Genomic DNA, 25,796 nt, shown 5'->3' with positions numbered 1-25,796 from the left:
TTTCGAAATTAAAATCATAAAAACTCATTTCTTGGCTATTTTTATAAAGTTAGGAGACGAAATGGGGTTCGGGACTCTTCCCACAGTACTTTCAAAGTTAAGTCCTAGAAACGCAACTACAGGCCATCTTTCAATATAAGAGTTGAAATAGGGAAGTTTTCGATTTTTCAATTTTATTTTTATATGATAGAGTAACATGTATGAACATCATAGGTGAAAAAATTTTTGCGATACGATAAGTAGTTTTTTTTTAATTAATTTTTAAAGTTCAAGCGCCTGTGACGTCAGATGGCATAGGAAGTGACGTCCGATAGGAGAGAAACGCTTGTGAACCGGTTCCCATGTCATGGGAGAAATCGAAGAACGTGCATCGACTTCGAAGGTGAAACGTAAAAGGCTTATCTCCTCGCGTTTCTGGAACATTAAACCTCTCATCCTCTCGGAAATATTCGAATTTCACCATTGATATTATTTGAGGAAGATTATTTAGATTGTGCTTTTACTAATCCATCTCCATAGTGTGTTCAAAAGGATTATTGAATTTCTAAAAAATAAAAATATCAGCGCGCTCAAAATGTCCCAGGGGAAAACAGGGGATCTTCGGCGGAAGGCTGCACATTCGCGCCCTGTGACGTAGGCTCGTGACGTTTCAGAAGAGCGCACTTTTGCGCGTGGATTTTTAAAAATTCATTAAAAATCAACCACGGTGTTTTAAAATTCGGCGATGGTGAATTTTTTAGTTTTGAGCGTCAATTAACAATATCCAATAGCCAAAACATAACAATTTAATAGGTTGCAACTTCCCTATTCTTATTAATCGACTAAAATCTCGTTTTTAGGACCAATTTCTTCAAGTGAGCAACTGAACTCTTCTCTTCATAAAAATATCGAAGATCGTCTAAAATTGCGTTTTCATAGCTACAATTTTGAGTTTTTTTTTTTCGGGGGGAGAACCCCCGTACCCCCCAAATCTTACGTGCATTACGCTCACAACTAAGTTTTTGTTGTTGAGTTTCTTTGCATGTGTTCTGTATAGCACACATTTCTCAAGATCTTTCTTCGAATCCTTTTTTTCTCGCCAAATCCTAATTCTCAGATTGATTCCAATATATTTTTTTGAACTCACGATGCCGTCTTTGCAACAGCACTTAGTTTCATGATTTTAATTTTAAACTGGATTTTTTAAACATATTTTCTAAAATTATTACTTATTATCTCCAGTAAGAATAGCAGAGCTACACAAATAATACACAGTTATTTGTGTAGCTCTGCTATTCTTACTGGAAATAAAGCTTCCATGGGTACTTTTTTATCATTTTATAGAGTTTAAACTATTATTTTTTACTTTTAATTTTTTTGGGGAGGTAGGCTACAAATACAAAATTGATATTCGTGTTGTTACACGCAAGAACAATTGTTTTCTTACTATGGAAATTCGGGAAAGTGGGATTAGAAATCCTGTAAAGTAAATTTTGTCTATGCCCCCTTATCGGGGATTTCCTAGCGCCATCACTGATGTATACTACGAATAAATTTAGTTTTATTTTCGGATTCTGAGATATATCGATGAGTTTTTCACCAGTTTTAGATCATATGCCAGTAATATTGCTCTGGAAAGTGAAAATTTTCAAACTGGACTGGTGTAAAAACCAACTGGTTTGGAGCAACATGTCGGCAGATGACATTTTGGATATTAGCCAAATTTTAAAGTTCTTGTCGCTTAAATAATACTGTAGTGATCGAAACAAAAGAAAACCAGATGGTTCAATGTCTGGCGACTATATTCTTAGTGACTAAAAAATCACATTGCTCAACGCTCAAGACGAACTATGTGAAAAATTAATCAATTTCAGTGGGTTGCTTCATCCACCACACTCGTCCGACACTGCACCACCAAATTTTCCTTTATTCCGATCACTAGGTGACAAAAAATACGAAAATGTGCCTATGTCTAAGATGCCATCTCCAGACATATTAGGATAAAACCAATTGATTTCTATCGATCAGGGATTGAAAATTTGTACACTACATGGTAAAAGGTAGATGATAACGGGGAAAATTGCACCACTGATGGAAAGGAGGAAGGGGGGGGGGATTTATCTATTTGAAAAAATAAATAAATAAATAAAATCGTTACTTTTTGGTCCCTCAAATAATTGTATTTTCTGTTGAAACCTGCATACGATGCAGAATCTCGATAATTAAAGCTATCAGAAATGTTCACATTATCTCCCATTGCAAACTCTTGACAGTACATAACTTGCATTTGTGAGGTAATCATTTGCTACTTTTCATTAAAACAAGTTTTTATAAATTCTCAAATTTTATTACACATAAGAGCACAAAAAAATAAAATTTTACCTATTGCGCCTTTATATTTTGTAAGTATAAATTTTATTCTATAAGTGTAGTGAAAATGTCTCTTAAATATGCGAGTTTCAAAATAAATTTTAGACAGTGCAGCAACTTTTCTGATTCACTCAGTGGCGGAACCACGGAGTTTGAAAATTCCAAAAATTTCCGGGAGAAAACCACCGATCCCCCCCCCCCCCACACACACCTATCTAATCACCTATAGTTGCTTTTTAGGACTTAAATTCCAAAAATTTTCCAAGGAAGAGTCCTCTCCCCTCTTGTCATCGTTAGATCATCTAAAATTTTCCGCTTTTGAAGCTTCAATTTCTTTGAACCCGTTCCCTAGGCCCGACTAACTAAAATTGAGGCCCAAGGCCCACAACAATTTCGAGGCCCCCCTCTCTATAGCTACCGCTTTTTAGTCATCGAAAAATATTTAAATTTTTCGCAGGGTTGGCGCTTTCCTTTGCGGAACCCCATTTCTAGAGCCTCAAGTCCTACTAGTGCAGTTGCGCTGTTTTTGAGGGGCACTCAGATATTTTCCCCATGGTTTAGCAGGATATTTTCCGCATGGAATCCGATTTCTGTACAGATTAGAGTTATATTAAAATTTGACATTTTTAACCACTTATTCATTAATAGCTGGAGAAGAAATATTTTTACATTTTTGCGAAGAAAAAAATTCTAAAAGCAAGGAAGTTCTCATTTCAAAGGGGCGGCTTGAGCCCCCACTTGCCCGTCCCCCCCATATGGGCACCCATGCTGTACTCTTCCACGGGGAATTTTTAGAGATTGAAGTCCTTAAACCAAAGTTTTAGATAATCTTGGAAGGTATTGGGGAGGGATGCGGGGGGATCATGAACTTTGTCATGAGAGAGGGAAAGGCAAGGGAAGTTGTTGCATCCCCATAGCTCTACTCCTGAATTCCTCATCGCGCTCAAATATTGATGCTACCCTAAAATGCTATTTTTCCTCCATGTATTTTTATTTTCAAACTATGCAACGATGCATTTTTAAATCTAGGGATAATGTCGCGACCCCCCTAAAAACTGCTTCGCGACCCCCTTGGGGTCGCGACCCACAGGTTGGGAACCCCTGTCTTATGAGAAAAAGGAGATAAGGCATTCTTGATCAGTTGTATTTGTATTTAAAAATGTGCCTTTCATTATTATTTGAATACTTAAATGCTTTTAGTGGGCTGAGTACCATTTCAGTTAATATATCTAGATATAATGCCTGAAAATAAAAACTTAATAATAGTAGTAATGACATCGTTTCCATTCTACTGAACCTAGTACGATCACGGATGGGCATAAATGTATCATATAATTTACCAAAATTCATCAAATAACAACATCATCGCATATACCATTAGGAAGTGATCTAAAAAAGCACTATAATGATCAATATCGCCTATATCCCGAATTCATGAGCCCCTTTTGTTTAAAGGTGTGCAAATCATATTTCTCACTTCAGTGTGATTGGTTTAAATTGCTCCTTCAACTCTAATGAATGTGGCATATACCTGTATTTTAACTAATAACTTTGTCATTTGATTTTATAATACAGTGAAACCTCCCTTAACGGACACTCCCGAATAACGGACACCTCTAATTAACAGACATTTTTGCAAGTCCCAGTCCCTAAATATAGGCCATTACATGTAATTCACTCTGAATAACGGACACTCCGAATAACGGACAGTTATTCCACAAAAAATTTCCCTTGCGATCGTAGCACTTCCGTTTTTTTTTCTTTTCACAGAATATTTTAGTAACTGCTTGCCTTGCAAAGCTTTTCATCCTCCACAACTGACATCCCCCCCCCCCGTCATTTCCTTATCACTTTCTTGGAATTAAAAGGTGGTATTGGGCAAAGGCAGCGATTGGGGCTTAAAAGTTGGGGGCAGAAAAAAAAAAAAGAACTAAAAGACATGGTACTTTTTGCGGGCAGCAAAAAATGAAAAAAAAAAAAAAAGTCATAATTTTGTTACGGCTAGTTTTGAGAGTATTGAAGCAGATAAGTGAAAACTGATGTCAGTCTGACAATTAACGTACGTTTTTCTTAAGATTTTAATGAATTTTGTACACAATAACTATTCAAAAGTTGAGATAAAAAAGAGGAAACTGGGCGCTTTGTCTAACTGGGGCTCTCGGAAGATGCAATTGAGCAGACCGGCGCCGGTAGTAGTCGGCTTTATGGCGCCGTGGTTTCGCTGGGTTGTTTAATTTTTAGACATGAAAAAGATTTGCCAATGTTCAAGGTCGTATTGCCAACTGTCAATCATGCAATAGTGATACTCGAGATAAAATAAATAAATTAACCATAAAAAGTGTGTGTGGGGGGGAGTTGCTCCGCCGAATCGCCGCCGTTGGTATTGGGATATTCATACCATGAGATGAATTGAGAGGCAAGCGAACCTGCTTTTCATGCAGCAATCGTAGCTTTGCAGTTGCAAACTTTCCTAAAGGCGTGTAGATTTAGTTGATTTTTTTGTGTGACAATAATATTTGAGTTTTAAAATGGCAACTAAAAGAAAGAGACTGGCATTGAAAGAAAAAATTAATGTTTTGTATGTTGCCGAAAACGAAAAAATAAGTGTGCTTGGTCTTGCCGATCGTTTTCAAGTTGGGAAAACTCAAATCAGCGAAATTTTGAAAGATAAAGACGAAATTAGAAAATTGTGGATTGTGAGTTCGAATGAAAATTTAAAAAATGTAAAGGTTCGCAAAACAGAAACCAGTGAAATCGACGTGGTTGTCATGAAATGGTTTAGAGCTGCTCGTGCAAAGAACGTCCCAATAAGCGGGGTATTACTCCAAGAGAAAGCCAGAGAAGTCGGGAAAACTTTTAAGGCGTCAAATGGATAGCTTGAAAAATTTCGAACACGGCACGTCATTTCTTTTAAATCCATTTGTGGCGAAGAGAAGTCCGTAGACCCAGCTCATGTCATGGATTGGATAGAGAAATTGAAATCGGTGTGCGAAGGATATGATGAGAAAAATATTTTCAATGCCGAGCGGAAGAAAGATATCTAAAGAACGTCTCACTGTTTTACTGTGTTGTAATATGATCGACGAGTTTGAAACTCCACTTGTTATCGGAAAAGCAAGAAAACCGAGATGTTTCAAAAACATTGATGTAGATAAACTTAGGGTGTCCTGGAAATCAAATAAGAAAGCGTGGATGACGACTGAAATAATGAAAGATTGGCTAGTGGATTTGGATATAAGGATGAAGAAGAAAGCTAGAAAAATAATTATCTTTCTGGATAACGCCACATCTCATCCTGATGACTTAAAATTGCAAAATGTTAAGTTAGAATTTTTGCCACCGAACACCACCTCTGAATTACCCCTTGGATCAGGGTATTATTCGGAGTTTTAAAGTAGGGTACAGAAAGCTTTTACTCAGGCACATTCTTTCGCAGATTTCTTCGTGTAAATCTAGTGAAGAATTGGCAAAATCTGTAACAGTTTTGGATGCTGTTTCGTGGATCACGTCAGCTCTCAAAAAAGTGGAACCTGGAAGCGTTTCAAAATGTTTTAAAAAGGCAGGATTTTCGTTCAGGAGTGAAATGATACCTGACAGTGCATTAGGAGGAGCAGAAGAGGAAAAAGAACTTAATGAGCTACTGGTTCATTTGGATTCAAAAGTCAGTGCTACGTTCAAATTGATGAAGACTTGTTGATTGAGGAAGAGAACTTGAACATTTCAAATTTCATTTCTCACGACGATGATGAAGATGAACTTCCTGTGATTGAAAATGATGTTTGCACAATTAGAGACTTTTCGGAAGCACTGAAATACAGTACAGAATTGAAAGACTTTTTCCTGAGCAAAGAGGACACTGAAGAACTTGCTAAAGTAAATGATTTAAATATTTATATTGAGAAACAGGCTTGTAATGCAAAAAAGAGATGTCAAACTGTTTTAACTGATTACTTTAATTGATAAAATGCTTTTTAAGCCAAGTGTTTGCTGTCAGTATACCTTTATTAAGAAAAACAGATTTATTACACTTGACGTAAAATGTAATAAACCTTTCGCAATTGTTTCGATTGTGTTCCACAAAGGAAACAACAGCCCATTTTGAAAAAGGTAAATTAAGTAGTTCCTTCTAATAGCGGACACCTCCCAATAACGGACAAAACTTCTGGTCCCTTGACTGTCCGGTATTCGGAGGTTTCACTGTACTTTCATTGCAAATTTGCTCACGAATGGAGCATTAAAATAAAATTTTCCTGAATGTTTAACTTAGTATTTTATAAATAATAATAAGAAGAATAAAACAACAACAACAACAACTACTACTACTACTACAATAATAATAATAATAATAATAATAATAATAATAATAATAATAATAATAAATAATAATTTTAACAACCCTCAATATTGTAAAAACTTAAAATTATTTGCCAATTCCATCATGTATTAATATTTTTCACACTGATTTATCTGATGTAAAAGTTTCTTTTACTCAAGATATTTAAATAAATTCATTTAGAACAGGTTTTCTTATTTGCATTTGCCTGATTAAAAAAATAACTTTCTTCTTTTACTTTCAAATACTAAAATTTTTAAATTATCTACTTTTATGCTTGTAAAAATTGTACGCATCCGTTCAGAGATATCTTGAGCACATAGTTTGTTAAAATGTACGGTTTGTCATGAAATTTGTCTTCGACTTGAAGTTCAACATAGTCGCTGTAATCTAAATTGTCCGACAAACTAACGCACTCTGTAAAAGTTGTCCCACTGCCAACGTAATGTTAATGCAGAGAAAGCAACCAAACTTCATGTTCTCGCTACAATTCCCCACCGTAAAATATCGAATTGGAATAGAGTAAATGACTGGTTATGGGCATGATTTTTTTTTTTAATTTGGAGGATGTTGAACAGTCACGTTGCAGCTCTAGTTCATGCAAAAAAAAAAAAAAAAATTCTCACGGTGTTGGAACTTAAAAATTGCAATCTTATAGCTGCGAAATTTTCATTAATTTTCGCCTATGATTTAACGATGTTATTTGGAATAAATTCAAACACACTGATTTAACTAGTTATGGTCCTTCTCCTTCGTCACACTAAAACTATTAAGGGTCATGATAGCTGAGTTCAATTTTTTCAGGGAAAACGCGAAAAAAGTATTCAACAGTACTAATAACTTTCGTTTTTCTTTCAGTATCGTCCTTTAAGAATTTTCAATGTGGGGAATTTTAAGTGTCTTGATTTACTTATTCGAGCTACATTAAAATTAGAATATGGATAACTGAGAGATCGCTTTTGGGAGGTTCAACTAAAGAACAACAAATGAGTAAATAAAATATACAGAACTACTGCTATATTTTTTTATTTATCGTTTGACAAATTTAGTTGCTGTTAATGTATCAAGTTAAGGTGCTTTTCCGATGAAATATTTCGTTTTTGATGATTACTTCAAGTGCTACGGTGTAATTTTTTAAATTTTATGATTCAAAAAAAGGTTCTTTTTGTTTGATATTCAGCTCGAATAAAAAATCGAAAAAGGATAGACTGAAATGTATGCAAAATTATAGTTCTTAGAAGTACGGAGTAATCACCTGGCTGAAATCCTTGACTGCAGAAATCTTTATTTTCCTAAAACAAATTCAGCTCTTTTTCTTCTTTAGTTCTGAGGGAAGTGCTCTGGAGGCGGCTTGCAACGGTGCTTCTTCGGCTGTGAAATTGGTCAGCAACATCGCCGCCAATCTCATAGCATTCGTGGCTTTCATCGCGCTCATAAACAATCTGCTCAGCTGGTTTGGATCCTTGCTTGATTGGGAAGAGTTTAATTTTGAGGTGAGTAGTGTTCACTTAAAGCCAAGTGAATATGCCCGCACATACACCTATGCCGGTGTGTGTTTCAAATTCTGTTCTGCGTGAAAGATGGTGCCATTATTTCAGACAACACTACACTAATTTCTTTCTCGTTTCGGTAGACCAATATGTCATGTTTTTAACCTTGTCCCAGTCTTGGAAAATGGATGTATAGTAAACTCCCGATTATCCGCAGAATAGGGTGGTACAGAAGAAGCCCAGTGGCTCCACGCCACAGGTCTGGGTTCTATTCACGGGTCGGGTATGATTGACGCAGCCGTTCATTCCTTCAGTGGGTCAATAAAATGAGTACCAAGCGTACTTGGGAACCAAACACTGGGGGTTCCGCGTTGGGCTGACCACCTAACTCGAGCATCTGTCTTGCATCCAAGAGCCCTTTGTCAGGAAAACTGAGTTGGGCACAGTAGGCTTTGGCCCTCACGGGCTGTCGTCCGTCATTCGGGTGGCATGGAAACCGCGGATTACCGAAGTCGATGATAATCGGCACATTTGGCAGAAACGATGCTAATGCATCCAATAGATTTAAAAGACCAAAAACACTCGTGTATGCATTAAAATTAGCTAAAACAGGGATGCACATCTTAGGGGGGATCATGGCGAAGAATTTTTAGGCCATCGGAATTTTTAAGGGGGGGGGGTGTTTAGAGGGGTATTTTTTTCATTTGGGGGGGCTCTTGCTTTTGGGAGGATCTCCGCAATATTAAGAGGGGTACGCCCTTGCTCTTAAAGGAGGGGGGGGGGCACCACTGGCTAAAACGATAACTGTGCGTAAAAATGCATGTAAAGCTAAAAAAGGATATTGCAAAAGGATTACACACGTACGCAGAAAAATCATGAAAATAAATTTACGGAAACAGACCAAATTAGATTACACCAAAACGCATTGGGAAGACGAGAAGAATTCTCTCAAGACTGACCCGGTCAGTCGTTTATGCACGTAAGTAGTGTAGACCTGAAAATTAGTAAGAGTAGTGCATATCTAAAGCAGCAAGTAACGTAGATCTAAAAATCAAGTTTCTACTAGTCAGGTTTCGTTGACATTGGAAGGTTTGATGTCACTGGAAATGAGAGAGGAGAAAAAAATAGGAATGTCTAAAAATACATTTTACATTTGTTAAGTTAAAACATGCGCATTTATCTACATTCAGTCAATCATCATCGAAAAAGAATATAGTTTGAAAGTGTTAATGGCCGCTAATAAACACCCAGTAGATAATCAGGAGTTTACTGTTGTTTGAGGCAGTACGTTTGTTTTTCAGGACTGAATATAAGTGAAATGAGTGCGCTTTTCGTTACATTCAGTGCCTGATTCCCGAAAAGGGAAAACAGCGCAGCTGCCTCGGGCCCCCAATTGAAGGGGCTCCGAAACAATTTCAAAACTTAAGTATGAATTAGGAGAAATAAATAAATAAATTTAACATCAAAATTGAAGAAAAATGGTGTTTAATAATCAACAAACAATTATTTCATGAAAATTTAGTTTGCGAAAGTAAAAATCTTATTGGAGAGAGGTAAATGTTAGCAAGCAATGATATGGAAAATGTTCAGTTAAACAATGATTCGTTTATAGAACAATTTATGCTGTTGTTCGTTTTTTTTTTTAATCATATTCCCCATGCTCGTTATACCGTTTACTGAAAAAACAAAATTTGCGGGTTGAATTTGGAGAGGGCAACCCTGAAGGAAGGTGACCCAAAGTAATGCCAGTAATGCTTTTCCCGGACCCCCTCCTGGCTTTAATCGGGCTTTGATTACATTTTGCGTTTTTTTCTCTCTTGGTATAAAAAACTGCAAGTCATTTAGTGGTAAATATTTCAACCGCTTCCGCAGAACTGCAGATTTGTTCTTACATTCACATATTTTTGTTCCACTTGCTACAAGTTTTCTTACTGTAGAAAGAAAATCAATAGTAAGTGGAAGAACTCTATACTAACCCAACTCTATTGAAAGTTGGTATTGCTGTTAGATTATTACCTTGCAAGGCTTCTGTCGTCTGTTTATCTCCTGATTTGCATTCCCTTTTCGCAGAGGAAAAACTTGATTACCTTGGTTCAGAAACGTTCCGAACTCGAGACTACGTCTCTGTTTTTGTTTTAACGGCATGTCGTTAAATTTGTCGTCAAATCGACCACTTTTTTCGCTTACTATTTCTTCTACAGACAAACACGCTCTGTAAAAGTTGTCCCACTGCCAACGTAATGTTAATGCAGAGAAAACAACCAAACTCCATGTTCTGGCTGCAATTTACCGTAAAATACTTGATACCGAAACTTTTCTTTTTTCCTAAAAAATTAGGTTTTAAAATTTGTTTTCTCATCATAATGGAGGTGGGGCAGCTAACATAATGCGATTACAATATTTTTCTAAATTTACTCTTTCGTTTTCGAAACATCGCTATTTGTAATTCCGCTATATCTAGATCTTCAACCATTACATAGAAGACCGACATTTTTTATCAGCCATCCAGTAGCATTACAGCTAAAACACTAGGCTCCTATGCCAAGGGACCAAATTAGAAATTCGTCAGCTGCATGTTATCTATTGTTTTAACTCTTCTTCCGATCATGTCCTAGTGATTCGGACTCTATTTTGAGCTAAGTTTCTCGGAGATCCTTATTGCAGCACTTTCATGTTCCCATCTATTTAGCCAAATTTAAGTGCACTAGATGAACGGTCGTTTGATGTATAAGCAAAGTTTTTTTTTTTTTTTTAATTTAAAATGGCACATTTAAAGACAGTTGAATATCAAAAGGATAACAACAAAACTATAAATGAAAACTAGCAATCCAATAGCGTTCCCAGATGGATGTCCGAGGGAGAGCAATAAGCAAAGTATAAAGTAGAAAAAAACTAATTGAAATAATGGCATAAATTTGACAAAAAAAAAAAAAAAAAAAGAAGAAGAAAAAAATATCAATATCTATACAAAAAAGTCCTGGCTCACGGCCAATTTCACCATTAACGGTTTATATAAAACAAGACAACCGTTTATTTATTTTCGAGTCAGTGGATATATCCCTCACTGGTGACACTAATGATGCGTGACAGTAATTAAAAGCTTAATTATAATATAAAAAGTCTAAGTTTTTTCCACCCTCATATTTGAGAATGTTTTAGAAAATTTTGTCTTAAATTGGTGTAAAAAAGGAACTACTCGTTCAACTTTTTCCGAACCGATCTTCAAACCTCTGCGGTATTGAAATCAATAAACTGTGTCAATTTTCTTTACATACCCGAAAACCAGAGCTGTGGAATTGGATGAAAAATGACAGATTCCTGGAATTTTAGAGCCTTCGATTCCGATTGCTATACCCCAAAATCAGTACGACTCCGACTCTTAATATATCTTTTTGACTCCCGATTCCGACTCCGCAGCCCTGCTGAAAACATTTAATTACGCTCTATTCGGAATGCATTTCAATAGTAAACTTTATTGCTCACTAACTTTTGTTTTAATGCAATCAACACTACATATCTTCCATTTTTTTCTTTAGTGGATCTTGTCGAAATTGTTCGTTCCTTTGTCTCTACTACTCGGCGTGGATTGGGAGGACAAAGAAAGAGTGGCTAATCTAATAGGACTCAAAACTGTGGTCAACGAATTCGTCGCATACAGACAACTAGCCACCTATCAAGAGGCAAAAATGTTGACCGTAAGTGAGACCTGTCAAGAATTGTATGCATCTTCAATACTTTTCACTCTTAAGTAATATATGGGTGTATCAATATTTGTCTTTAAAAAATAATTTTTTATTTTAACATCATATACTGCTCCACTATTCATGAGTTCTAATAAGAACGAAACTGCAGTCTCTGGATGTGATAAGGCCTGTCCACTTATCGGCCGTCCGTCCCGTCCATCCCGTTTTTTGACGTTCCTAATTACAGTCTCTTTTCCAGGCGCGATCATCTGCCATCGCAACATACGCACTGTGTGGATTTGCCAACTTGTCTTCCATTGGTATTCAAGTGGGTGCTCTTGGAGCACTAGCTCCCTCTCGTAAAGCAGACGTTGCACGTATAGCACTGAGTGCTATGATGTGCGGTTCGGCCACTTGCTTCATGACAGCTTGCGTAGCAGGTAAGGGCTAAATACTAAATCATTTCACCACCATATTTGAGGCCAAATAAGAAATTTGAGGCGAACTGCCCATGAGAAAGTTAGTATTTCCCAGGAAATTTTGATAAGAATTCCATAATATTTGTAGCGATCATACGTTTATTTCTCACGCCACATTGTTTAGCAACGTGTTAAAAAAAAAGAGACTTGTAAGATGGGCTTAACTTTAAACATGTAGGGAGCTGCTCATATATGTTTTGAGGGCCACCTCCGGGATTAGATGTCAATGAAGCCAATATATCGTTCAAAGTCAATGATTTCGGTGTTCATCACACTACGTTGAACCATTGACCCGAAATCTGGCAGATTTGTGATCTTTTCAAACGGCGAGAATGAAAATTCTTTGTGTAGGAGAAAATAGCGGACCATTTTGCAAGCAAAATTTCTTACCCACTCCTTTACTAGGTATCTGGTTTCAACAGTGGCGGCTCGTGCTTAATTTGGCGGGTGGGCCCACTGTGTAAAGTTTTTACAATTATATTTATACAGACAAAATGAAGAGAAATATAGTTAGTAACGCTGAGCAACAAAATCTAGTCCTTTTGCAGTTTCTTTATCGCGAGCTTCTCTTCAAGCGTCAAAGTTAAAATTTGTGTTTTTAGAAAATAATCCAAATGATTATTTTTTTTATTGCATAGTAAACAATCTAAATTTAAAAACACCCAACCCATGCAACTAGTAACAAACAACACAGCATTAATCAAACTACTATTACACTCTTGATATCAACAACGACCAAGTTCATCACGCAGCAGCATTAATTTCGATTTAGACATGCTTCCTTAGATTAAATTACAAAATTGGTAACAATATTTTTTCTAGAAACAAACAGTTTCCTTAATTGCCCATATATTTTTCCTTTTACAAAATTAGAATTACCTCTAATTTTTTATTGTGTGAAACCACATCACAATACCTCTAGAGCACCCCATTCCAACTTCAATTTTTTTCATTAAAATGAAATATGTAATTCTTTGATATCTTTGTATGCACTTACTGATAAATCAGTATATATTTTTTTCTAAATCAGTAAAAAAAAAAAAAAAAATCATAACACTTACGAATATTTCAATTTTATAAAAAAATTATAAGTTTTTTTTATTTTTTCATTTTTTTTTTTTTTTACTTTTGCACATATTTCAGAAATATTTTTTGCTAAATGATCATATTAATCATTTCTAAAAAGCTGTGCATTCGTTTGTTTATCCTATTTAAAATATTCTGTCGTTAATTATGTAAAAAATCATAAAACTTCCATACTAAATTTTGTTTATCTTTATCTTTACTAATAATAAAGCTGAAAGTCCGTCTGTCAGGATCTCTGTGACGCGCATAGCGCCTAGACCGTTCGGCCGATTTTCATGAAATTTGACAAAGTTAGTTTGTAGCATAAAGGTGTGCACCTCGAAGCGATTTTTCGAAAATTCGATGTGGTTCTTTTTCTATTCCAATTTTAAGAACAGAACTATCATAAGATAGACGAGTAAATTACGAAATTATCCTAACGTGGAACCGTAACATGGGCACAAGCCAATTGGCGATATACGAAATTATCATAACGTGGAGCAGTAACATGGGTACAAGCCAATTGGCGAGAAAATTTACCATACATTATTTGTAAATACAGGTGAACCAAAAGATCTTTCAATTTTTCTATTACAGGTAAAGCCGTGCGGGTACCACTAGTAAGGATATAAAAAACTCTCAAAATTTTAGTAATATATAGAGTGTTTATCCAATGCACAATTTTGTTAAATTTATTGTAGGGTCTGGTGGGGTAAAGTGGACATAAAATACTGGTTTTTTCAACATCAATAAATAATAAATACAGGAATTTCTTTTAAAACTTCAAATTTTTTGTCGTTATTTTACATTACATTAATAAAGAACACGCTTCACGGAATTTTCGGAAGAAAAAAATTGATTTAAATAGCTAAGTGGCTTTTTTTTCATGTGTGTTAATGACCTGGGGTGAGGTAAAGTGGTCATAGTTTAAAAAAATTGATCTAAAACCATCATAAATAACCATAATTTTTTCAATGCTCAACACACCTAGTTCTTTTTAAGAAATTACCTTTATTTAGATACATTTTTTGATATCAACTATGGTCAACAGTTGGTTCACCAAGAATTTTAATCATATTTCACTCCTGGATATCATCAATATCATCAGAAAAGGTGTGATCATTTGCAATGTTTTATTTCTTTAGGAATACATTAAAGATAGGGTCTGAATAACGTCTAAACTACCTCTAATTACACAATAAAAAAATATTTCTCTCAAATAGAATTCCGAAAGAAATATTACTTAAAATACAAAAGGGAAGAAATGATCGTTTTGTCTATTTATTCAATGTATGACAAGTAATTCTAGTTCTACGCTTCTACTTTTTAATAACATTTAACACATGATTTTTTTTTTTTTTTAAAGAGGAAAAGGGGAGTAGCATAAATTATTCTGCTAGAACAAATTGAAAGTTGTGGTCGCAGAAAAATTTTTATGTTTTTTTTTTTCAAATAATACAGGAATACAATCTTGCTTTAATTCAACCGATATGCTACATAAAATTTAAACTCAGCTATATTTAATTCAGTTGCCTTATAAACATTAAATGGAACAAAGCATATCAATAACATTTCACTGAAAATGTTTATTTTTAGTGAGAAAAAAAAAATATAATTTTACTGCAGTTAAATATTGGAGTTGCAGTTTTAAAGAAGTATAAAAGTATATACAGAGGAAATCTTTTTGCAGAAATTAAACAGAATACAAATATCAGTGTGGAACACAAACTTTCCCACTTTTGTAGAATCACCAATATTTTTAATTGAAATTTCAAAATTTTCCCTTTGTTTTGCAGGTACTCTGTTGACGCATTGAAGAAGACTGGAGAAATTTTCTATTCTTTGGTTGAACCAAAGTTCTGTCACTCTTCAAAAATGCATGTAGCATGCGTTGAATTCACAACAGATATACGCACAATCGTTAGTTACTATTCTAAGTCTTCCTCTGCAGTCCACGACAGCCATTCAGAGTGCTGAGCGTTCTCTAGAATGGCTAAGATAGGATAATTTCAGCTTGATATGGTAAGACAGTGATAAATCAGACTAGATAAATCTACTGATTTGAAACATCAAACAACGATCAAACTTCGTATGAATCAATACAAAAATAACAAGAACTTGTTCTTTTCTATGTTTCTTTAGAAACGTCAAAACTTTGGGATCTTTCCGTAGATTGCAACACCATCTTTTAAAGGCTTAAAAATTGTGCATCTTACTTCAAAATGTGCTGATGATACGAGTTAAAAAAAATTAAATGGTACCACAGTCAAAATTTAAAGCTCATACTAATTATATATTTATATGAATGGCAATAAAACGATATGAGTTAAAAGAAAAAAAAAATGGATTACGCTTTATAACACAGAACAAGCTGCAGATGAATCATAAAATAGTGCTTGACATCAAAACAACAGCTAAAATAACAAATAATTTAACTCTTACCTGTCAGATGGGAGCAGCCAAATTTTTCAATGCCAGAGCAACTATGATCCCTTCTGAACAATGTATTTTTTGTACTATACTTCAATTGTAGATAGTTATTTTATAATAAAATGTGTTTTTTATTTCCTCTGTTTTAGTTTGAAAATACAATTACACCACCATAAAAAATAATAAGACATGTCAAGATGTCCGTGTATTTATTAAAAAAAAAAAAAATTACAAGCATGCATATTCGAAAATCTATGTGAAACAGAGTGCATGTATTTTCCTTATATAAATCCAGTTTGCATCGGATAGTCACCAATTCTAGAGGCGGGGGGGGGGGGGGGGGGGGGTACTCTGTCAACCAAGACACTTGTGCATTTTGCTTGAGATGGCCCAATAGGACACTAAATCCACCATTCACTTCATGTTTCCCGGCTTTAATGGTGACTTTACTTTGATTTTAAAATAACATATCAACATTGTATTTATGTACTGCAAAAGCACTTATTTTTGCAAGGCTGAAATTTTCACTATTTTCAGGAGACCACTGTAATTACGAAAATTTAAGCCTCGCAAATTTTTTTTTTTCAAATTTGCTTTCACGAAGTTCTACCAATTCTCGCAAAACTACCAACATCTTTAATTCCGCAAAAACTACATCTCGTGAAAATAAGTGCCTTTACAATATGTAAAATTTCGCTTTAATCTGTCAATTCTTTTTTGATCTGAAATTTTTTTATCGCAATGAGTATTTGTTTGCAAATTCATGTCAAAAAGACTGTTTCACAGAAATTCATACTACAACTATCGACAATTTCAACTTGGTTCTATGGGAAATAATCTCGTTGAATGTCAAGCTGACACTAGATTTGGCATCTCATTTTGATCTCTGAGTTGGCAATAAATCCCAAAAGGCTGGAGATATAAGTAGTCACCAATTTATTACATTATTTTCATGTGCATTGAAATTACAATAACATTGGTTTGCTACCCCCCCCCCCCCCCCCCGTGCATACAGATACTTAATTAGTGGCATAGTCAGGAAAGCCCAATCTTGAGGGAAAGGGGGGATTGAGCTCGCAAATTGTAGTTTTTTGGTAATTGTGTTAAAAAGAAATAAAAAGCATTCAACAATTAATATAAACTTTATTTGTTACAAAATAAGTATTTGGTTCTTTGATACATACAAAACCCGTTTACAAAAAAGGGTACAGTAAGCATTAATATACAATGTAGAACTCCACAAAATGAAAATTTAAGAAATAAATTCAAATACAGTATAAAATATTGACTAATGAAGTACATTTTTAAAGCAGTTCTTATAACCATGATCAATTCTACTTACAAATAATCGATAATTTTTTTTTAATTTGTAACAAACACGTTTATTAAGTAGAGCTTCATTGCATGCAAAATGCAACCATTAACGAAAAATACAAAAAGCCTTTCATCACTAGCTCCTCCATGAGTATTGGGAGAAATGAAAATGTAGCTATTGGTATATCAATATAAAAATATATTCATAGGCTATTCTATTTTTCTATTAAGAAATACAATTTATCACCTTTTCATATTTACATTTTTAGTGAAGTATTCATTATTTAATTAATACATGCATTATTTAATTAAAATACTTTTAAAGATTACAAACAAACTAATACTCGCTTCATCAAACTAAATACTGTAAAGTTTAACTGAAGTGAAATAGAAATAGCTTCCACATTTCTTTCGGGTTAAATCGGATGTCAAACTTTAAAAGTTACAAAAGTAATCTTTGCACACTTTATCGCTAATCTGACCATTAATTTTACTATCACATTTAAAATATTTCTTTCAAAATGAATATTTTGAAATTAATTTGCATCAAGAACCCTACTTTTTGTAGTTCTTCAAACAAAAACATCTTGATTCTTTTTCTGACTGTTTTTCAAGATTAATATATCACTGAGTGAGTAGACAACCTGTCATGTTAAGGACTTTTGTACAACTTTTAAGGACAACTGTAAAAAAGTCTGATTTTAAGAGCTTCTAAATATTTTGATAACTTATAGAAAAACCACAAGAGATATCATAAATATTCCTTTTTTTGAAGGTAAAAAGAATTATTTTTTTTTCTTTTGGGCTTTTCAACTATTTTTATTTGAAATTTCATATTAATTATACTATTTAAAATTGCAGAGCAGCTAAATTTAATGGAGCAAGAATTCCTTTTTTCCACAATTTGACTGCATTCCACACTTTGTATTTAGTAAAATCATACTTGAATAGAAACATACTTGAATGTAGGATCAGTAATAAAGCTAAGCTGAGAGATATGAAGTTGTGAATCTATTATTGAATATCTATTCTCCAAAATGAAAAAAAGACTGCTCTGTGGGTAGCAGAGGGAGGGGGGGAAAATCATCCCATGAAAATGTATAAAAGAAAAAAAACAATGCCAGAGATATAAGTTATTCTGTTCTCCATGAAATATTTCTCCTACATCATTCACAATCTGAAACAAACTTTAAAAAAAAAATTATGTTCAGAACTTTGGCTTCTTAACAGGTGATAAAATTCAAATGAACCTAGCACACTTTTTTTTAGCTTTACAACATATCAAGCACCAACACTGCCCAAAGAGTATGTTGCATTCTCTTAGACTAACTTCAGTTATTGTTTTTCACCCACACATACATGCACATAAATCAAAATATCAATACTGTGACTCACAGATAATGACCAAATACATATACTGACCATTGCAACTGCGCAAGGGGGGAAAATGTACTTCTCTGATTATTTGATATTTATATTCCGCATCCCTGACAATTTACTAATCCCTAATGAACATCAAGAGTTCCCTTAACACAATTAACCACACTGCAAGCAAATTATTTTTGACACATTATTAAAATTGTCTATTAGCCTATTCAAGTAGAATTTTTTTATCATTTCAAGAGTAACCTAAGTTTTGAATCAGGGGCGGATACAAGGAGAGGGTCATGGGGTGACATCCCCCCCCCCCCCAAACTGCCCACAATATTATCAGTCGACATTGGTGTTTAAAACATTTTATGAATAAAATGCTTCAGTAATCTTTTGTATTCATTATTTTTTCAAGCAAATATTTGAAATACTGCTTCTTTTGGTTGTAGATAAAATTTATTATTAGCACTTGTGCCCTATTAACTGGGCCTATTCCTGGCCAATTTGAGCTTTTATTTTCATTCTTGAAACGTCACACATTTTTTGTACTTTAAACAATATGTTCATTTATGTGGGAGGGTGGGGGGCTTCCTCACTGTGAGCCCCCCCCCCCCTCCGAAAATAAAAGTCTGTAACCACCCTGGTTTGAATCACCTGAAACAGTGATCTGTTCTGCTTTCTGTGAAAAATACTCTCCTACAGGCATCTTCCATTTTAGTACACTTAAGCAACTGAATTCTAACCCCTGAGAGTCTTTTTCGTGGAGATTGTGTATTAGGCCATTTTAGTCTTGTATTGAAATCAAAATCTGCAAGCAAATTTATTCACATAGCAGCCTTTGTTTGACTGTTTCCAATAAAGTAAATTTTTCTCAAGATTATAAAACCAACACTGAACAGCCTACAGCAAATACATAACATCCTAACTGCATCAGGCATTGTTTTCAGGGTAGTTTAATTAAAAATAAAAACATTTAACGAAAATTTATTCCTCAATTGGACCAAGCTAAAAATAAAAATGATACAAGAAAGAGAAATTTGCATAAAAATCCTTAAGCAAAGAAAAAATATCATTTAAATATCTTAAAATACTAACATTAAAATATGAAATTTATTTTGCATAATCCGTAAAATTTACAAACTCATTGTATACTTTCAGATTAATCATGCTTTTTATATTATGGCCAATATATGGTGCAACCGATTAAACTATTACATACAACTATATAATGTTTGATATTGTCACATGCCTATAATGCTTACATAAACCCTTCTAAAATTGGATTTTTAGAAACACCACTTGACTAGAAAAAGTCTTGTTTCATTAAAATTTTATTTGAAGTAGTTGTTTTGATTTAAAAAAAAAAAGCAATGGCATAGAAAAGCCAAGGCAACATTAAACCAATAAAAAGCTAAAAATATGCATGAAAATGAATATGATTTGAAATGTTACACATGGTCACAGACATCTCCAAACTTTGCATTTCTGTTTAGTAACAGTGCTTGAAATTCATTATTTGCTCTAGAATTAAGTAAAGGTTCTATAAATTAATACTTCTATAATAATTTTTCAATAAGAAGCTCGATTATGTTGAACATAAATCTAAGGGTAGTCAAAACAAGCAAAAAGATATGACCGTGTATGATTTGAGAAACAGAGTCATGAACTTTGCAAATGTTAGCGATGATATATAGAAGGAAAATAATAATATGTTTTTAAAATATGAACAATTGCACAGTATACAACATAGGAAGTTGATATGTGTTATACTTTGACATGTATGACACAGCAACATTGTCGTATTCCAATTTAAAGCATTACATAAAATGAAAAATCTAAAATGCAAAAATTTGTTCGATAAGTATCAAATTACACAAAACAAATAAGTATAAAATTTCTACATGGATTTATAGATTCATACAATAAAGTCTCAGTTTCAGGGATTCATGAGATTTGAACACATTAAGCTCGTCTTGTTATTTACAGATAGTGTATTAGATCTTAATGTGGCACACTACATATGCATCTTCAGTTTGGCAACAGTTAGAAATGACATTTTATCAATTGAAAGAATAAAAATTAATGAAATCGAGTATTAAACTAAAATTTAAAACAAAAAAGAAGAAAGAATATCTTGATAAACAATTTGTGTTTATGCTTCCAGTTTGAAAGATATATTACCATTGTTTAAAATAATTACAAAATATACTTTTAATCAATGCGCTGCATGAAATGGTGAAAAATATATTGTAGAAACAATACACAATACTGGTAGGTGTATACTTGTTGGGGCGTACAGGCATAGAATAGGCAAAGAATTAAAATTAATAAAGATACCAAGTTAAAAATTTCGGCACTTGATAATTTTGTTTCAATAATTATATATATGATAAATACATCATGATTCAAAAGCTGCTTACAGACTAACTAAACACAAGTATAAAAAGAAGTTCTCTCTTTTATTGGAATATTTCAATTTGAAGCTCGGCTGAGTATTCATTGGATTTAGCGACAGTTAACATTATTTAAGGGAAAAATTAGTGCACTTAATCTGAATAAGACAGACATTGTGAATTGGTTTTTGAAGAACAGATAAGTTTATTTTCCAAAAAAAAAAAACATACTTTTCAGATTCAACTAGGAAATAGTATGAATTTTCTATTTCTAAGTTGCTTAGTATTGAATATAAGTATTTATTCCTAAGAGAGAGTGTTATCTGGTCCCTTTTAGGGCCAAATGATCAGTAACACCAAGCACTGTTTCTTTAGAAGTAAAATTGTCGAAACTTGGCACATATTTTATGAACAAAGTTATTTCCGATATTATCAACCAAAAGCTCTATGAACAAAACATGTTTCCCTGAGGAAAATAGCAGGTAAAGCGTAATTCAGACATTGTCTGCACGTCACATTTGCTACGTTAAGCGGACAGATGTTCATTTTCTGAAAAGGGAGAAGCATTCATATATTGAGAAAGCATGCTCATACTTTGGAGACCAATGAAATGCGGCTCCCAACTTGACGGATGTAAAAATATCTAGTTTCTCGTCACATTGAGGGTTTCCGTACTATACAGCTAGCCATCATGGCACTGCAGAACTGGATTTAGGGAGATAAAATCGTCGCTGACGTGGCATACGGACGAAATGTTGTTTAACACTTTCTAATATGAACCATAATAAAAAATACAGATCTTAAGACTTTGGCATTATACCAAAACACAAACCAATCAATATAGAATGAACATGTTTTTCATTTACTATATCAAAGATAACTGTACCTAAAAAATAGGCAAGTTACAAAAAAAAAAAAAAAAAAACAAAAAAAAATAGGAAATTAAGATGTGTGTGATATATTTTACAATTACTCAGGAAAAATAATTTTAATTTCACTTTTAAAAAAATCTAGTCTGAAACATTAATTACTGGCTTTCAGTTATAACAGTAAAAACACAAAAATAATCATTTCTTCTTTAACCTTTCAAGAAAACTTTGAATTTAAAAGTAATTTTACAAAAAAAAAAAAAAGTGTTACTAAAAGCACTTGACTTTCAAAACTAAGACAAAAATTGGCACTTATTTCTTTAATGTAGCAAAAATGTCCCCCCCCCCCCCCCATTTTTGAGTAGGTACATTTTTTATTGTAAGTAACCTCAGAGTGCATCAATCTTGAAAACTGCAAGCAAACAATCTGCAATATTCACTTGGAACGAAGCACTTTTTTTTTATAAGCATTTAATTTCTCCTGAACAATGTTTGCAACAATTGACGGTTGTTTCTTGGGAACAAATATGAGGCAAGACTTCACAAGCTGTAGCTCCAGGACCATGTTTAAAGTTCAGGTTTAAATCCATTTTCTTGAAATTTGGTAAATTATTAAAACTGCACAATGCCTATAAAAACAAAATCAATATGGTTAAAAAATCAATTCAGTAAGTTTAGAATACAATATTTAAGGGAGAAAAGTTTTACATTTGATTGTTAAATACAATTTAAAATAAGAATACTACACACATGCACATACAGTGTGTACAATCATCAGGTAATTTACAAATCATAAATTACAACACTGATATAAAAATTTTAATAGTTTGCTGTACTGCCTCATTTTCAGTTAGAAATAGAAAGTGATTTTTCTCAATAAATAACATATACTTTAGTACAAAGTATTTCTTTTTCAGTTATGATTTTTGCCAGGAAATGATACTACAGGGTGGCGACAGGAACTGTGAAAAAAAGTTCCCTGACTTTTCCCTGATTTACGTTACCAATGATAATGGTTTTCTTCCTTTGCTGTACTTGAAATCCTTTGTATGTTTGTATAAAATTCAGTATTTTAAACGTTTTAAATTGTGTTAAGTTGTTGAACTAAAGATATATTTTAAGAAGATACCATCTTTTTAATAAAATGGTTAAAAAAACATAACAAGTCAATTTTTGGGGGAAAAAACCTACAAAACAGTACATTAAATATGTCTACAATGGAAAGATTATAGAAAATTAAAAAAAAAAAAAAAAAAAAACTTTACTTTCAGAAACCTAACTCAGCATAAGAATTTTAAGAAGCTATTAAAATTACTCTTAAAACATACGTGTATTTATGATAGAACTAAAAAGTAATTGAAATTATTTTGAACTAAGTTTTCAAAAAGTATAATTGTTGCAAGAATAAGAAGTAATAGTGAAAGAATAGAAGTAATGTAGTTATTCTTATATACAGGGTGGCGATAGAAACTGGAAAAAAAAGTTCCCTGACTTTTCCCTGATTTCCCTGATTAAGTTCACCAAATTTCCCTGATTTATGTTACCAATGATAATGGCTTCTTTTCTTGGCCCTACCTGAAAAGCATTACATATTAAATAAAATACAGTGTTTAAAACGGTTTAAGCTGTTAATTAAAAATATATTTTGAAAATATGCTCCTTTTTTTTTTGGTAAAAATTGTAATGTTAAATTATCGACAGAGAAATATTGTAGGAAATATAAAACAAATACTTTACTTCCAGGAACCAGTTAACATAAGAATTCTAAGAAATTATTGAAACCACTCTTAAAGACATATCTAATCATGATAAAACTAAAAAATTTAAATGGAAATAATCTTGAACTGAATTTTCAAGCAGTATAATTGTTGCTGCAAGAATAACAAACAGGTGATAGTTAAAGTATGGACGCAATGTAGTTTTACTTACGTAAGTAAATACTGCCGTTTGCAGGTAAACGGCAGTATCTGCAGAAATTAGTTTTCGAGATATTTGGAGAAATGTGTGGTGGATTCAGCACTAACAATAGGAAAATGTTGGAATTAGACGTTTTTTTCAGCGGAAACCAAATAAGCAGGTATGTACAATAAAGATAACGTACAATAGATGACAAAAATGCAAAGAAAAAAAAGAAAAATGTGCAGTTACTGCTTTTTACCTGCACACAGCATAAGACATATTTATGTAAAACAAATTGAAATCTTTCAACAACCAGTCATATTCAGCTATTCTCTAATCAAGAACTTAGGTTTTAATGAATGAATACAGCATTTTAACTATTAAAAATAATTAAAATATTTACTTATGTACACAACTCAATTTCAAATGATTTCATTAGTTGTCAAAAAAAAAATTTTAGATTACTTTAGTAACAAACAATGTTAAAAAGCAAAAACAATTATTAAATTCAAAATGTATATACATATGGTTTTAAAATAAAAGTTTTAAAGTTTGAAATAAAACTCCTTCGTGTAATCTGAAGTGCCAACGAAAAATACCATGGCAAAAAAAAGAAAAAAGTCAAAATTCAATTTTAGCAATTAAATTTAAAAAGCCAAGTGAGACTTTTAAGATTTTTTCAGCATTAATTTAAAAAACAAAGATTCTTTCTTGAAATCGTGATAACAGTATGCTAATTACTTCAAGACAATGAGTGAAGGCAAGGGACCAAAGTCATAAATGACGGCTTCCTCTTTGCCTGTAGGGTTGTTTATTTTACGTAGCGTGGAATGCATGGAAGGGAAATTCAAGCTATGTAAAATAAACAACTTAACAGACACAGAAGCAATCTTGGGAAACTCATCCTAAGATTGAATACTTTGACCTTGAGGAAAAAATATGCACAAATATGTGGCACTGTATAATCACACTTCATTAACTTTACTTCTTTAAAACAAATAATTGTCGGAAAATTCCTAGGGAGTCAAAGTACTAAAATTTTGCAAGGAAAAAATTTTTTTTTCTTCATTTGATAAAATTTCCCTGAATTTTTGTTATTTTTTCAAAATTCCCTGATTTTTTCCTGATCTCCCTGATTTCCCTGATCTGTCACCACCCTGATATAACTAACTGACATATTTATGCAAAACAGATTAAACCATTTGACATCCATTCATAGGGAGCTTTTCTCTAATCAAGAACATAGGTTTTAATGAATGAATACAGCTTTTTAACAATAAAAAAATAAAGATATTTACTGAAATACACAAGTTAACTCTATTTCAAATGATTTCAGTATGTAACGAAAAAAAAATCTTAGATTGCTTTTGTAACAAACAACTTTGAAATACAAGAAAAAGAAAAAAAAAAGTAATCAGTAAATTTCAAAATATATAAAAGAAGAATACAACTTAGTTATAAAATTAAAGAATCACTTAAGTCTGAAGAAAAGAAAACCTTTATAATCTGCGGTGACAACAAATAGTATAACGGCAAAAAACAAAGTTTTTTAAATTGAAAGTTCAATTTTAGCAATTAAATTAAAAATGCAAAAAAGTAATAACTTTTAAGCTTTAATAGTATTAATTCAAAAACCAAAGATTTCTTCTTGAAATCATGATTACAATATGCTAATTACTTCGAGACAATGGAATAAAGGCAAAGGAGCTAAGGCATTAATGAAGGATTCCTCTTTGCCTGTATGGTTGGTTTATTTTACATAGCATTGAAAGCATGAAAGGAAATTTCAAGCTAAGTAAAATAAACAACCTAACAGACACCGAAGCAATCTTAGGAAATTCATCCTGTGATTAATAAGTAAGATTCAATACTTTGAAGTTGAGGAAAACAGATGCAAATATGCGGCAGTGTATAATCGCACCTCATTAATTTTACTTTACTTTTTTTTTTGAACAGATAATTAGCGGAAAATGCATAGGGAATTAGAGTGTACTTAATTTTGTAAAGCAAAAAAAATTTTTTTTTCTTTATGAAAACAATTTTCCCTGATTTTTTGTTATTTTTTCAAAATTCCCTGATATTTCCCTGACTTTTCCCTGATTAATAAAGTTCCCTGACTTT

The 25,796-nt window shown here is 33.0% G+C and overlaps 1 protein-coding gene across 1 annotated transcript in view; it reads left to right on the top strand.

Moving 5' to 3' along the window:
* LOC129233352 (solute carrier family 28 member 3-like) overlaps positions 1 to 15,361 on the top strand; it is a 40,491-nt gene extending 25,130 nt beyond the window's left edge. Inside the window, exons 8-11 of the mRNA XM_054867392.1 lie at positions 8,007 to 8,175; positions 11,709 to 11,867; positions 12,115 to 12,295; positions 15,196 to 15,361. Of these exons, the coding sequence (XP_054723367.1) occupies positions 8,007 to 8,175; positions 11,709 to 11,867; positions 12,115 to 12,295; positions 15,196 to 15,215 (529 nt within the window). The 3' untranslated portion in view covers positions 15,216 to 15,361. The remainder of the gene's footprint in view (positions 1 to 8,006; positions 8,176 to 11,708; positions 11,868 to 12,114; positions 12,296 to 15,195) is intronic.
* Positions 15,362 to 25,796: the final 10,435 nt, after the last annotated feature.

The sequence above is a fragment of the Uloborus diversus genome, unplaced genomic scaffold (assembly GCF_026930045.1).
Source record: "Uloborus diversus isolate 005 unplaced genomic scaffold, Udiv.v.3.1 scaffold_354, whole genome shotgun sequence".
In the NCBI taxonomy this organism is placed as follows: Eukaryota; Metazoa; Arthropoda; class Arachnida; order Araneae; family Uloboridae; genus Uloborus; species Uloborus diversus.
Note: the sequence above shows the minus strand (reverse complement) of the source record. Positions and strands in the feature narration are given on the sequence as shown.